The sequence below is a fragment of the Leptopilina heterotoma genome, unplaced genomic scaffold (genome assembly GCF_015476425.1).
Source record: "Leptopilina heterotoma isolate Lh14 unplaced genomic scaffold, ASM1547642v1 Lhet_267, whole genome shotgun sequence".
In the NCBI taxonomy this organism is placed as follows: domain Eukaryota; kingdom Metazoa; phylum Arthropoda; class Insecta; order Hymenoptera; family Figitidae; genus Leptopilina; species Leptopilina heterotoma.
Window position 1 is genome coordinate 234,372 of NW_025110976.1, and position 16,900 is coordinate 251,271.

Below are 16,900 nucleotides of genomic sequence, written 5' to 3' on the forward strand. Positions count from 1 at the left end.
TGATAAAATCTGACTAAATAACATATAATATTCATTTTTAGAAAGTTTAAAAGCTATCCATTAAAAATTGTGAAATTTGGAAATTTTCCATTTTTCAAGTTTTTGAAAATATTTTTATATTTACATCTTAGTTGTAGAATAGTATTTTTTGAAAAATTATGCTAAAATGTGACCAAATAACATGTAATACTCAAATATAGAAAGTTTAAAAGCAATCCATAAAAAAATGTAAAATTTTGAAATTTTCGATTTTTTGAAAACATTTTTATACTTACATATTAGTTATAGGACTTTATTTTTTGCAAAGTTATGCTATAATGTGACTAAATAACATATAATACTCAAGTATATAAACTTCAAAAGCAATCCATAAAAAATAAAAAATTTTGAAATTTTCGATTTTTTGAATTTTTTGAAAAAATTGAATATCTCCCGTTCTAATTAATATTTTTTAAATCTGTAAATTTATAAACCTTCCTTGGGTCAATACCTAATAACCTACCAAGTTGGACTTAAATCGATTCACATGTTTTTGTGTGATTGGGGTACAAAGTTTTTGTGACAGACAAACATACATACATACATACATACATACATACATACATACATACATACATACATTAAATTTTTTAAGAACATTTTTGGAATCTCTGATGTCCATAATAACTAATCATGTTAACATTTTGAAGTTTTAAGCAATGTACAGACAGACATCTGATTTTATTAATAAGGATATATACGACTAGGGTCGGTCGGTCGGTCGGTCGTTATATCGTACAATTTACAAACTTTTCATCCTTTTTGAATCAAATTACGGACTTTACAGACCTTTTTTAAAAAACGGACTTTTACGGACTTCAAGCAAAGTTACAAATTTTTACTCGATTTACGGACCTAGTTCGTGCCCTGTATCCCTTTTAACCGCGCGTCGAACGAGTTCTTTGATACAAGTCCTCATATTGAAATGATTTGTGGTAGTAAAAATATATTTCATTACTATACTTCAATGCTTCATTACTACACTGAAAAACTACTTTCTGTTTCAAACTTTAATATGATTCGTTTGAAACAGGGGAAAACGATGTTTTTAGGTTATTTAATCGTATTTAATTGTTGTATCAGCTTTTGACAAAATAATACAAAAATTAGTATGGTCCGTACCAATCTTTAGTATGATCCATATCAATAGTTGATACGTTCGTACGATTAAATAACCTAAAAACATCGTTTTCCCCTGTTTGAAATGAATCATATTAAATTTTGAAACAAAAAGTCTTTCAGCGTATAAATATAACTATTACTCTGTAGTATCTAATAGATATTTACAGTAATTGTATACGGAATACCATAAAAAATATGTAAAGCTTGATTTACGGTATCCCGAATAGAAGAAAGATCTTCACAACTTGAAATCAGCTTCGTAGATTCATAAAGTTTTGTGACTGACAAACTTGTGCACTTCCTAAGCAGAACCTCCGAGGTCTGAAAACAGATATATGAAACGATATTTAAAAGTAATCATAGAGTACTCGCACGACAGTTCATGGGAAATGTTGTTGCTTCATGTTACTTACAGACTCACATAGAATGCATTTCCTTTCCTCGGGAGAGAAAAGAAGCGAAGCTCTTCTTCTATTTTCTTCTTTTTCAGAAAGAGTGAAAAACATCAATGTAACAATGCTGGTTTTAAGATTTCCCACGTTCCTTGGAACTTCTCACTCGATTTATGCGAGTGTGACGAGTCGAACTTGAGATTCATCAAGGGAATAATTAGAAATTAATTATGAGTCCGGAGTCGGGGTCGAAATTTCAATTACACAAGTTGTTCCTTCATTTAATTGTAAATTATTTATGTTGCGTTTATGAAAATCAACACTATGAAAGTAAGTCGACGATTACAACTTTACAAAGTAATTATTAATTTAATAAATAATGAAAACATGTATTTAATAGTTTTGCATTTTGGTTTATCACTTTTTACATTTATTTCTCTATTCATCTGTCTGTATGTGAGCCATTTTATGTGTAATGTTCCAAAAGTTGAAATACCAACTTCTTGAAAAAAATATGTAAATTGTAAAGCTTGAAGAAATTTGTAAATTGATCTTACTACATTACATTAATTTTTTTTCAAAATAATTTTAATAAAACTTTGTACCCGTTAAAATGTTGAATAAATAAAACTCTTCGTAGAAATGAGGTATAATTTATTTAATTATTAGGGGAGAGTGGTCCTAAGTTGGCCATGGGCCTAAGTTAGCCACCCTGCGTTTCTCAGAGATGGTATACTGGACGAATCTATAATTTCGTGGTGTGATATATTGATAAACCATGATATAATTTATGGACCTAATTATAATATAAGATTCTTCTACGCATTGCGAGGACAATAATATTGTTTACGACAATAAAAATTTAATTTTTCTTGTTTTTTCGAGAGCAGATACAAGAGATAAATAATTAAAAATTTCTAAATGAGTGCGTTTGCGCTAGTTCCTTTATTTAATGTTGTAATAAGAGTTTCTGTTGATTTTTTAATTCAGTTTTTTTTATTAGCGTAATAATTTGAAACTTGTAAAAATCTACAGTGGTCCTAAGTTGGCCACCTATTGTTTTTGTTTGTTTTTATTTATGTTTTACTTCTTTTTTGTGTTTTTCATCACGAGAAAGACCGTAAAAGTGTAACGTAGGAATTAAACAAAGACAAAAAACAAAAAAATGGTTTAAAAAACATTAGAAAAGACATACTAAAAAACGCCAGTTTCCGCAGCCATCCACCACTGCAACTAAATAAAATAAGACAATGCTTTATTTTCTAAACAAAAATAGTTAAATAATGCGCTTTTATTCTCCTAAATATATCAAATTTGTAAAATTTCTGCGTAATTAAAAAGAATATGCATTTCTTCCTTATACTCAAGCGAAAAAAAGTGGTTTCCAACTTAGGACCGCTATTTATGAAATGTCCAAAATGCAACTTTTCACTATTTATTTTGTAATAAGACTACAAAAGCCATTCTATATCATTCTGAATACCACAAAATTATAACAAAACGATCTCTGAACACTAATAATACATACTTGCCATAGTGATTAATTTTCATTTTGTTACTATTTTCGACCAATTATTTTTCATACAATTTTAATATAATTTCTCGAAAAATGAAATTATTCTTAAAAATTTTATTGAAATTCGTCAAAAGAATTTTAATTACTTTTAGAATGTTGGAAAAACGATCTCCAAAAGGACATGTCAATTAAAAATTTCTCAATTTGACGTTTCGGAACTGGATCCAGTTCCCTCTTTAATAGAATTTATTATATTTTACATATCGTTTTATTAACATAAAAATTTATTTTTTCAAATTAAAAGAATTTATTTGAGGTTAAATCATATAATATATTAAGTTTCATATTGTAAAGTAAAATTAAAATTTTACTTTACTAAATTTGTAAAATAAAAATTGTTCTTTTTTAAAAAAAAAATCAAATTTATAGAGAAAGTATTATATCTACCGTAAATTTTTAGAAATAATTAAGTTTTGAAAAGGTTTCAAATTATAATTTTTGAATGTTTGAATTTTTCTTACTTTTAACTGAAAATTGTGTAAATTTAATTTTTTTTTTAAAGTTTAATTGAATTTTTTTAAAAATTATTTCATGCTTTTATTTTCTAATATATTTTTAATTGTGAATTTTAAAATAATCGAAATTTCATAAAATTGAATTGTAAACAAATTGACATGAAAATTCTCAAAGAACTTTTTCCAAAATTATTAAAAACAATTAATTTAAAGAAGAATTTTAGTTAAATGTTCTGGATAACAATAGTTGAATTGAAGTGATGAAAATAATTTTGAATAAGTTACAGTAACAATATTCTTATAATATAAAATAATGATTTTATCAGTTGATAATTTTTAATTATTATAAAACATGAAGATGTCGAGTGCTCCGAGTCGAAGACTCGGAGTGATCGATTTCTTTATGTTTTATAACAATTTTTCATAAGTTGTTTAATTTCAAAAAGGTTTGAATTTGAAATTTTTGAAAATCTTAATTCTTACACTGTAAAAAATTTAGGGAGTTAACGGACTCGGGAGTTGGGAGTGAAATTTTTCGAGTTAAAAATCAACTCCAAAAGAGAGTTAATTTCTAATTTCCTTCATTCAACACCCGCGCGAGTTATTTTTTCCTTGGGGAGTTAGCATTTGGGTGTGAAGTTTTAACTCTCTTTATTTAACTCCCCTGGCATTAACTCCCCAATGAGTGCGACTTTTATAGAATCCCCTGGGGAGTTAAAATTTAACTCCCTTTTTTACAGTGTATGGATGGAGAAATTATAATGACTAATTATTTTTATTTTATAAAATATAAATGTAGTTTTAAAAACCTGGAATAATTCCGTTTATTAACCTGGAAAACCTTGAAAAGTCAGGGAATTTGAAATGAGCAAAAGCGTGATGGCAACGCTAAATTAGCCTAAAAAATATTTCAGATGAATAACGCGTTTTCTATTTGTTTTCATGAGTTACGTGTTTTATAATATTTCTCTCGCGAATAATTTCATTTAGGAGCCATCGAAATGTATCAGCAAACTTTATCTGGATAATAGTTTTAACGCTACCTTCAGAAAACTTATCGTATTTACTTTCCTCCTCGGTCTCCTCTATTAAAATGATTAATTTGAAAAGGAATTAAAACGCTTTTGTCTGAATAATATTTTAAGCTCAGGATTAAATTTTTTAGAAAAAGGTTAATAATTTATAAAGCATTTAAAAGATACGTGGAATGAATAGAAGGAAATGGAAAAAAACGAATGTCACGTTTTTGTAAATGGTTCGTTGTTCAGTTCCAGTCGCTTTCATATTTAAATTTATCGCAGTTATCATATAAACCGTGGTCATAATCGATGTCTGTTTTTCCATATAGGAGGACCGCCAAAAGACCGGACCCGCACACACTTTCTAGACATTTTTTCACGGCTCATTTACCGTCGCGACACAATGCTGGTGCTAACGACCTCGCACATGTTGGCAATAATACAAGCCTTGTAAAATCAGTACAGGTCTCAAATGAAATACCGACTTCCTCACTCTCTAACTTCATCTTATTCTTCCGCTTCTGCTCCACATGTTTCTTACCTACACTTTACTACCTTGAATCTTCGTCGAGATTTGACCCTTGAAAATTCAATTAAACTGCTCAGTTCTTTCCAAAATAAATTACTTTTTTTGCACTGAATTCAATTGTTCAATTGAGAAAAAATTGGTCGATTCAAGTTTTGCCTGTTTCTGCACATATTTTTAAAATACAGATTTTTTCTCATTAACAAATTACCTATATCTAAATTTTAATTCAAATAAAATGTTTCTTTTTTAATACAATTTGTAAATAAAAACTAATAGACTTTTCAAGTTTGAAAGTATTTCTAATTTGAATATACTTTATAATTCTAAACCAGTGAAAGTTAATTGTTCTTCAGTAAAAACCACTGCTTCTTATTAGTAGTGAAACTTTACTAATTGTTAATAAAAATCTCTGTAGTGAAACGTAAACTTGAAATTATAGAATTTTCCAATTTTGGAAGAAAAATTTTACCAAACATATACAACAACAGGGTTGCCACAGGTCGCAGGGAAGTCAGGGAAAGTAAAATTGGTCAGGGAAATCAGGGAAAAGTCATAGGGAATTTTAGTAAAAGTACACTGGAATCTAGATCGGTGAGCTCGGGATCGTTGAGACTCTGTTTACATAGTTTGTAGGCGAGGAAAGGTGGAGGGCTAGCGGGGACTTTCAAATGTCGATCAATACCGTGCCTAATTGTAGAATAAAAAGGTTCTCAATGCCCGATGCTATTTATTTCATTTGATAACTTCATCATTATTCAGTTTTTTTTCTTTTTAATATAAATACATTTTATTTTTGTATAATATTTTGTTATTTATATTAATTTTCTAACATAAATTATTTTTTAAAAGAAAGGTGCAAACAAAAAATACTTCGTACAGCCCTGTTTGTATTGCTTCTTAGTCTCAACTAATCCGCTAGATCGGTGAGAAGCCATCGCCGATTAGTCTCACCGATCTAGATTCCAGTGTACTGGAAAAAATTGAATTTTTAAAATTCATGAGAAAACTCTGAATTTTGATGTTTTTTTGTGGTAAACTATGAAATTACCACAATTTTTTCTATTTCTGACAATAATTTCTTTTTAAATAACTTAAGTTTTCAAGAACTATCATAAAATTATTACTTAGAAATTATTTAATGAATAATTTTTACAATTTTTATAAATACTAGATTCATAGAAAAATATTAGTTAAAAATAAGTACTAAAAAAATTGAATTTTGGGAAAGTTACAAATGATTCCAGAAATTCAAATATTTTTAAAAGTTATAAAAATTCTTCGCAAAATTTCAATATTATGTTCAAAAATTAAAAAAAATTCTCGTCAAAATTTCAATTGTCTTTATAAATATTAAAATTCTTCTTCGAAATTCAATTATTTTAGAAAAGTTTTAATAAAATTCTTGGCAAAATTTTACAGGAATTCAATTATTTAAAATACAAAATTTCATAAAATTTTTCGAAATATATCAATTATTTTGTAACGAAGTGTTTCGTTACTTACTCTGTGAAATTTGTCATGTGTAGGAAAAGTATATTTGGAAGTATAGAGAGGTGTTTGTTGTCCTTTTCTTATCATTGGTCTGTCTCTGTTATTATTGTCAAGTCTCTCTTACATTGTCGTTTGGTCACCGTCATGAGAGTTGTGGTTTTCGTCAAATCTGAATTCAAATGATTTGCGCATGATTAATTGTCAGCGTACGTCACACGGTCAGCGACCCTTTCCTAATTTGTCTATAGGTCCGGCCTGGAAGGAGAAGACAAGGAAGGTATGATTTGGAATTTGTTTGATGGAAAAAGAGGATGAGATTCGTATGGAGTAGTTTCAGCTTTTCTGGAAGAAGGTATCGAGCAATTAGCAGATTCTATCGGAACGCGTTTAGAGTTGGACGCATCATGAATCGAGTGTCGTGATAGCGAAGTGTTCGCGAGAGATTTGAGTAATTGAGTAATTAATTAATTTAATTGAGTAATTTTTATAGAGTCGTGTATAGAGTTTATTTTATCATTGTCGAGATTGTGTTTTAGTTTATTTATTTTCTTTTAAATAAATGTTGTTTTTATTAAGTGTTGTGTTTTGATGTAACGGAAAACTCATTGCCTGTTTCCCGCCAAAAGGGTAGAGATGATTAATTTGGGTTCAGCGTGTGTAAATATAAATATTGGGGAAAACGATGCAAGTTATGATATTAGAAGTTTTAAATATTTTAACTCATTTTCCCCTTTACAATTTAAAAAAAATTTTTAAAAATCGTTATAAGAATTCAATTATTTTAAAAAAAATAAACATAGTTCTTTTCAAGAATTCAATTATTTTTATAAATAATAGAATTCTTAACCAAAATTCAATTATGTTCAAAAATTAAAAAAAAATTCTTTTCAAAATTTCAAGTGTCTTTATAAATAATAAATAAATTCAATTATTTAAAAATTTGTTGATAAAATTCTTTATGAGAATTCAATGTAAACAAACATTCAATTATTTAAATTAAAAAATAAATAATTTATTGAATAATTGAATGTTTGTTAACATTGAATTCTCATAATCAAATTGAATTACCGAATAATCGATTAATTATTTGTGAAAGTAATTGAATTTTTGCAACGAATTTTATTACATTTTTTTTAAATAATTGAATTTTTTTGAGAAATTTTACTACTTGTAAAAATAATTGAATTCTTGCGAAGGATTTTATTAGGATTTTTGTAAATAATTAACTTTTTTTGAAAAATTTTATGGTAATTTAAATTATTACAAAATATGAAGAAAGCTATCACTCCGAGTCTTCGACTTGGACTGATCGCCTTCTTCATGTTTTGTAATAATATTCTTATAAGTTGTTGAATTTTAAAAAGGTTTGAATTTGAATGTTTTGAAGAATTTTAATTCCTACGGAAAAATAATAACCCGTGCAGAAAAATGGTGAGGGCCCCCGACGGGGCCCTCGTGGATTGCCCTCTTGCCATGTGGAATCCGTAATGGCAATCCACGCGGAGCCCTCGAAGGCGTGACATGCTTTCCCTCATGGGTGCCCTCGAGGAAAATCCTCATGGATTCCATATGGATTTTCCACGCGGTGCCCTCGTGGATTTCATAAAATGCCCTCAACTTTATTTTCAATTAAATTAATAAATTAATAATTTATTAATAACAAATCAGTCCAATTATTGATAAATAACATTCTTATTTAACAATTTTTACTTTTTTTAATTAAATCGTGACCCAAAAAAAAAAAAAATCTGACGCACGCGGGAATTTGAGCCTACGACCTACTGACTACCAGACAACACTCTTACCACTATGCTACGGGACCTACTTGAAAATTATTGCTTTATTGTAGGTGACTTGCTGACTTGCTTTTGATGTTTCAATAAATTATTTATTAACACTAATACACCATGATAAATAATTAAATAGTTTAATAATAATAATAACAATATAATTAATATAATAATAGACCATAAATAATCATAAATTAATATTTTTATCATTTCAAAAAAAAAAAAAAAAAAAATGTCAAAACATTTGTGTTAAAAACGCGTTTTTCATAGTTTAAAATCATTATAAACATTAATTTTTTATGTAAAAAATTTTTTTTTTTGGACTTAGAAATTTTTTCTAGTTAATGATGTGGGCAATCCATGAGGGCCCCTCGCGTGGGCCCTCAAGGATTTGCCCTCATGTAAGTTTTATATTTTTTAAAAAGTAACATTAAATATTTGTTAAAAACGTGTTTTTCATTGTTTAAAATGATTGTAAACAATAATTTTTTGTTGTAAAAAAAATTTTTTGTTTGGACTTAGAAAAATTGTTGAGCAGGGCATTCATAATGGCTAAGAGCAGGGGCCCTGCTGGTGCCCTCGTAAATTCCCATAACTTTGTGATAGAATTTCTGGAAAAATGTTACTTAATGTTTATTTCAGGTGCTTTGAAATGTAATTTAATGCAATCTGAAATAAATTTAAAAAAAAAAAAATTTTTTTGAAACTTAGATAAATTTTTGAGCAGGGCAACCGTAAGGGCAAAGAACGGGGCCCCTGCTGGTACCCTCGAATATTTTCATAACTTCGTGACAGGATTTTTGGAAAAATGTCACTTAAGGAGGATGGTGACACCTACATAACCTTAAAAGTAAAATATTCTTGAAATTGTTTGTACAACAAATAAAAATATAATTAAAATTAATTTGATCATACTTTGAATGATTTAGTTATAAAATGTTAAGAAAACATTTATATTGAGTTAAAATATTTTAACAAATAATAATTTTTTAACATTCAATATTTTTTCTTTCAGCTTTAGAGAAAAACTACAATTTTTATCCAAATTTAACGAACAATAGCTTATTTTACTCGTTGAAACATTATCTTTAATCGTAATCTTTTTAATGTTGTTGAAAATACGTTGTTAAAAAATTGTTTAAAAAATAATATTTAAATTGTTTATATTTTTTAAACACAATATTTTCAACAATATTAAAAAGATTACGATTATAGATAATGTTTCAACGAGTAAAATGAGCTATTGTTCGTTAAATTTGGATAAAAATTGTAGTTTTTCTCTAAAGCTGAAAGATAAAATATTGAATGTTAAAAAATTATTATTTGTTAAAATATTTTAACTCAATATAAAGGTTTTCTTAACATTTTATAACTAAATCATTCAAAGTATGATCAAATTAATTTTAATTATATTTTTATTTGTTGTACAAACAATTTCGAGAATATTTTACTTTTGAGGTTATGTAGGTGTCACCATCCTCCTTAATGTTTATTTAAAATGATTATAATTATAGAAAGTGAATTTATCATTCGGCAGTTAAATATTAAGAAGAAAGAAGCTATCAATAATCAGAATCAAATTTATACAAACCAATTAAATATCTTAAATAAATCTCTGTAAGCTCTTAGATTTCATATGTATCGACAGCACAGCTGCCCGAATACAGAAACCTGCTTAATCTGAAAAATATTTTCGAAATTAATTAATAATTTCAAAATTATCAAAGAATCCGGAAAAAAACGGTAGCATGGTGGGATGCGAGCCCACGACCTTTCTATTGCCGGTAGACTGCTCTGACCACATTTATTTATTTAAAATGCTTTAAAATGTTATTTAAAGAAATCTAAACTAAACTCTATTGAACAAAAAAAATTTGTTCTTTTGGACTTACAAAAAATGTTTGAGCAGGGCAACCATAATGGCAAATAGCGGGGCCCCTGCTGGTGCCTTCGAATATTTCCATAACTTTGTGATAGGATTTCCAGAAAAATGTCACTTAATGTTTATTTCGGGTGCTTTGAAATGTAATTTATTGCACTCTGAACGAAACATTTTTAATAAAAAAAAAAATTTTTCTGGGACTTAGAAAGATTTTTGAGCAGGGCGATCGTAAGGGCAAAGAGCGGGGCCCCTGCTGGTGCCCTCGTGGATTCCTCCTCATGGATTTTCCACGTGGGCCCCCGCCGGGGGGCGTGGCTCGAACGTGGCTTTTGCTACGCAGGAATGATTAAATATTTATTTAGAAAAGTAGTTATTGATGTTTTCGAATAATTTTATAATTAAAGAAATTCGCAAATAAATGTATTAAGAATATTCTTTTTGAGTATCTAATAATTTTTAGAGTGAATTAGAATATTCTTTAGGGTCAAGGAAAAAGTGAAAATTTTGTCTGGAAATCAGGGAAAAGTCAGGGGAAAATAAAATTAAATATTTGTGGCAACCCTGAACAAAGACAGATTTATTAAAAAGCGTTAGGTGTCAATATTTTTTCGTAGGTATAAATGTATCGATAACGATATAATAAAAATATTTCAACAAACGGGTTCTTTTCAATGTATAATTAGTCACATATTATAGTTTATTTATATTTTATTATGTAAAAATATGTAAACTGCTTTTTTCGCATAAAAAAGACCTTTAATTCTAGGCAAGTTATTATACTGGGTTTTTGAACTACATAAATAGTTGAAAATTTAGACGCTTAGTAATTGGATGCCTTATTGTTTAATATTTTATATGGTGATTTAATTTTCAAGTATAAATTTTATTTTAAGGTGCGCGTTACCCTTCAGAGTAAAAGTCATTCTATTGTCTGGTTATAGCTGTTCATTTAATCTGCACACAATAACTATTTAAATTATGATCAAATAATAACGGTACATGGAAATATATGTATAATAGATTATTTTGCTTGAAACGAACGTGATCCAGGAGGCGTAATTTTTTTAAATTTTCAATTATCTCGTATTTTTCCCTCATTTTAAAATAAAATATTTGTACTGTAACCAGTGTAACTATATTATTCTAAATTTATGTTTCGCTATTGATGTGAGCATGTTTTTGAGAATGAAGCAATTTTCCTGGATCGTGTTAAAGTGAGAAACAAGCATTATAAACGTTCTTATTTCTTCATATATATATATATATATATATATATATATATATATATATATATATATATATATATATATATATATATATATATATATATATATATATATATATATAAGCTATTGGTCTGATATTCCAATTTGCGGTGCATTGAGAGCACTTTCTGGCTCTGGTGTCTTTGAAATAAATGTAAACACGACTGGAACGTCGCCCGCATCACTATGGCGTGCCAGATTCGTTCTTCGAGTATATATAGGAAGTAAATGGTGCGTGACTCTTTTCTCGTTGAACACGACTACACCGTCATGTAGAAATGAGAAAGCTTTGCAGATGGATCTATTTGAGAGGGTACCACCAGATTTTGCCCTAATATAATACACAAAGTAAAAACTCGTCCTCATGTAATATTATAAAGGAAAACCGGCAATTTATTTTTACCGAGAAATAGAAATAGAAATAAAAAATTCTGCCAACCTTGCGATGCTATATTTAACAATTTTAAGTCAAATTATGAAAAGAAATTCAAATGAATTGTCAAATATCAGAAATATTGAATGTGATATGATTGTAAATTGTTAAATTTTATGGTATGGCTGACAGAATTTTTGGTAATTTCAATTAATTTTATTAATTTTTAATCAAATTCCGTGAAGGCGTGATTTGTCTCAGAGAACTATATAACTAAATATAACTTTTTACTCATATACACACAGAATTCGCATTTAGAGAAAGAATGCGATTGAATACTCTTGATTCAAGATTTCACTACCATTCTACGATTTATCCGTGACACATCTTTCCTTTCCATTCATTTCCTTTTCTTTTTATTTTACTTTATTTTTCACTCTTTCATTCGTGCCAAGAGACGAGTCGTAACTTCTATGAAATCAAGGTTTTTGTCTCAACTTTTGCTTAACATTAAATCCCTCTTTCCCTCTTCTTGTCACGTCTTCATTCCATCATCAGATCTTCAGAGTAATTAATTTTTTATAGATGTATATTCGAGTATGAATGTACTGATAGATCGGTTAAATTTTTTTTTCTATAAATTTTCAATTTGTAATGTGTAGTGAAGAGTTTTGTTACTTACATTTAAATAGAATTATATTATAGTTATTTTATAACACAATTTTTTGTCCGAACTGCATGGAAAGTATGGCATTGAGGGCAAGAACAGTGCATTCTTTTTAATGGTGAAAGAAGCTGTTCTTTAATTAAATAAAAACTGATTTTTATGTAATCGAGATGCGTTTTGACATTTTTAAACAAGAGCGGGCGCAAAATACTTTTCCGCCCGCTCGCCCTAAGTGTCCGAAATGACATACTTTCCGTGCAGGTAGGACAAAAAAATAAAGAAATTCTGTAAATGTATGATAACGCGTATGAGTATGAGCACATCTAGTAAAATAAAATCATGCTCAAGGTTAAGCCTATTTGACAATTGCTGATTAAGATTTTATATGCATTGAACCGTTGACCGTTTCAACTTTCTTTTCTGGCGCCCACACCTACACAGGAAGTTGAGAACGTGCGATTATGTAGGTAATCGCATAAAGAATAACCATAAAGAATAACTTAAATAACCATTTATAACGGACCATCAATATTGTACCAATAAACACTTTATCGTTTGTATGTAATACATGTAAAATAAAAAGGTTTATTTTAAATTACGGTCTTATGTATTCAAGAAATAATTAAAAAGTGAAAAGGCCTATAAACTATTAAATTTTTTACAATTTCATTTTTTTAAAACACGATTCAGTTAAAAAGTTGTAAAAATACGTCAAGTTTGCTAGAGGCGCCGGTGATTCAAAGAAAGTTCTTTAGAGACTGTCAGTCAATGAGAATCGTTTTCACCTTGCACTCTTGATTCATCGAGAGACCACTTGGTATTCGGCTTTTGTCGAATGAAAGCAAGATATATACTATTTACCCAATTTACAAGTCGAACAGAGTTCTGCTCTGCATAATCTTTCACTTTTAATCAATTCTCTAAAAGAAAAGAGAGAAAAATAAATTTTCTAGTCTGGTCACGAACTGTCGAAATTCACTTTTTAAAGCAATATAATATTTTGTGCGTAAGTGCACTCAATTTGAATAGTGTATAGCTACAGTTTTCATTTCATTGAACAGTAAAATTTATCGATGAATCTGTAATTTGTGTATAATTGCCCAAATCCTACAATTTTTAACCGATTTGAGTGCTAAAACAAAAAATTGTAGGATGTAGACAGTTTTTAACAGTAAATAAATTGTAAAAAAACCCAACTGTAAAGCGTAGCGTAGCGCGCCCGTCTCGAAACTTTTTGGAAAGTTTTCTCTATATTATATCTGCTATGAATAAATATACAAAAATTAAAATTAATTAGACCCCAATTAAGAAAAATTAGGGTGAACCAGGCTTCAATCCTTAAAAACCTCGGTAGACAAAATACCGGGGTGGATACATCCGCGTGGAGGGTGTATTCGGGAGGCGAGGGGAGAGCAGACCAAGCTTCGGCTGTGGGCTGGACTCTCGCGTTAGGAGTACCAGAGAGCGACATTGAAGCTCTCCAAGCCCGGCAGTTGAAACTGTGTTTTGGGCTAGGTCAAATCACTCTAAGAGTGGCGAGACAAGGTACTGACACAGCTGCTGGGCAGGGTACCCAGGGAGGGGAAGCGACTGAGGAAACCGTGAATCAGCATTAAAAATGGCTGCTTCCGGTATTCATTGTGTGCAGATTAATTTGCATCATTGTAAGGGCGCTTCGGCGATTTTAGCCAAGAGCTTGACAAAGATGCAGACAGCTTTAGCCTTTATTCAAGAACCTTGGGTTTTCAAGGGGAGAATTAGAGGTCTGAACGGCTGTGGCGAGCTGGTTAGTTTACCACAGGAACCAGTTCCGAGGGCGTGTCTGATCTATAAAGGTCTAGATGCTTTCCCACTTTTTTAATTAACGACTAGGGACTTAGCTGTAGTTAAAGCTAAGTATCTAGAAAAGAACGGAAATAAAAGGGAGGTGGTAATAGCGTCCGCTTACTTTCCGGGAACAGGGGATGAACCTGCACCACCAAGAGAGGTGGAGAGGTTGGTAGATTACTGCCAAAGGCGAGGGCTTCCCTTGTTAATAGGGTGTGATGCTAATGCGCATCATGTTGTTTGGGGTAGCACAGACATTAATGACAGAGGCAGAAGACTTTTAGATTTTCTGTTAGATACAGAGCGTTGGGATTCATGCTTGCCGAGGTACCTCTGCATATTGCCGCGGTGAAAAAGGCGGCTCTTACTATGAGCAGGTTAACTGCGCAGGGAAGGTGGAGGGTTGGTGGTTTACACACCAAGCTTCCACGCTCAATTCTATCAATACCAGAATTAAGTATGGTGCAAGATAGAATGATCAAGAGGGTGAAATTTAAACCCCGCTTTAAGATCATTACACCTTCCAGAATAGACTGGAAGAAAGGTTTTCCACTTGGGGACGAAGTCTGGTATACAGTTGGCTCCAAGATGGACTGCGGTGCAGGCTTCGGAATTTATCGGAAAACTGGCCGCATTAAAGTGGCTGAGTCATTAGGACAATATGCCACGGTCTGGCAGGCAGAGGTCTGTGCGATTTTAACTTGCGCCCAAATATCCATTCGAAATGGAACAAAGGGCAAGAGGATCAGTATTTGTGTGGATAGTCAAGCGGCCTTAGGGGCTCTGAAAAATCCCACAATAGAATCAAAACTCGTCTGGGAATGCCGCAGCGTACTAGATGAGTTGGGTTCAGTAAATAGACTTTCATTGATTTGGGTACCGGGACACTCGGGAATCAAGGGTAATGAAAGAGTAGACGTCTTGGCGAAAACCGGTTTCGAGACGAAATTTATAGGTCCTGAACCAACAGTGGCAATAATGCCATGCTTGGTTAAGGGAGCCATAGAAAGATGGGGTGAAAAGGAACATGAGAAGTATTGGGCGAGCGTTGGAGTGGGAAGGCAAGCGAAAACTCTGTTGGGGTTAGCACTCAACAGGAGGCGAGCGAGCGACCTCCTAAAACTCGATAAGATCAGAGTTAGAACCGTAGTTCGTCTACTTACGGGTCATGGACTATTGAACTACCATCAGCATAAAATAGGCAGACAAGTTTCACCTATGTGCAGACTGTGTGGGGAAAGTAACGAAACTTCGACTCACATATTATCTAAATGCCCAGCGTTAGCTAGGATCAGGCTATCTAGCTGGGGTCAAGCAATTATTGACCCTAAGCAGGTGAGCAACCTATCCATAGAAGAGATACTGGACTTCTGGAGAAGAACAGGACTCTAAGAAGTTGCTACAAACGAGCGAACTGGAGTTTGGTACAATGGGTTCTATAACCTAGGTGCTTACTTTCCCCTCTTGAGGAAAATCCAGCTCGATCTCGGTGTCAGATTAGATTAGATTAGATTAGAAGAAAAATTAATTTGTTAATAAAAAGAATTTTTTTTTACATTACATAAAATTTGAAGAAAAATAAAAATTTTAATTCTTTGCCAACTTTTTTTTAACTCAATATTTCAGACTTCTAAGCTACTGGAAATAGGTTTACTTTTATAAATCCAAAATTTTGAAAATTCATAACTCGGAAATTTGGTCAATTATACAAAACTAAGAATATACATACGTGTATCATATTTTCCTTATAAAGAACGAGAAAAAATTAACGTATTTTAAAATGTGAAATCGCCCTTATATTATATGCACGTTTATCACATAAAAAATGGGTGATAAAAAGTTAAAAATGTTGGGGTGCAGGGTAAAAATGTCAACACTGTAGACATTTCAAAAAATACATTTTTTTTATTAGCTTAAAAAATTCTTTGAACCTTGTAGAATAAGGGAGAAAAAATTTAAACATGTCCGAAATCAATTTCATTGAAATCTCATGCTTTTTTACCGTAGAAGAAGTTTATACCTTGCAAAAAACATGCATTACGAGAATGGTTCCAGTGCCACCATTTTGGAATATTTATTAATGAAAATTTGTAATTTATTACTTGAACATATACAAAATAACCACTTAAAACATTATTACTGTAAACCCTTATACATTAAAAAAATTATTGAAAAAACGCTTTTTATAGCCCGTGACAGTTGTGTATTACCCCTTAAGGCGCTAGCACAGCTCCTACTGCCTGCCTGCCTGCCTGCAGGTTGACATGGTAACACATAGGAGTAAGAGAGTAAGAAAATTCAAATTAAATGTTTTTTCTCTCTCACTCTTATGGCGCCTGCCTGTGCAGGCAGGCAGGCAGTGAGGTGAGAGTGTACCTTTAAACGCGTTTTTCTAAACACAGTTTTTTAAATCGGCACGCAGCGTAATTCAAACAGTTTTCAATATTTTCACTCTGGTTTTTTACTTCATTTT

General features: G+C 30.7%; 1 protein-coding gene across 1 annotated transcript; it reads left to right on the plus strand.

Moving 5' to 3' along the window:
* The first annotated feature begins 14,742 nt into the window (after positions 1 to 14,742).
* Positions 14,743 to 15,819, plus strand: LOC122503650. Its single transcript, XM_043614276.1, has one exon. The coding sequence runs from the start codon at positions 14,743 to 14,745 to the stop codon at positions 15,817 to 15,819; it is 1,077 nt and encodes a 358-aa protein (XP_043470211.1).
* The last annotated feature ends 1,081 nt before the right edge of the window (positions 15,820 to 16,900 follow it).

Bases quoted from the DNA above. Each gene is read 5' to 3' on its own strand.
- LOC122503650 (XM_043614276.1), top strand. From the start codon at position 14,743: ATGCTTGCCGAGGTACCTCTGCATATTGCCGCGGTGAAAAAGGCGGCT.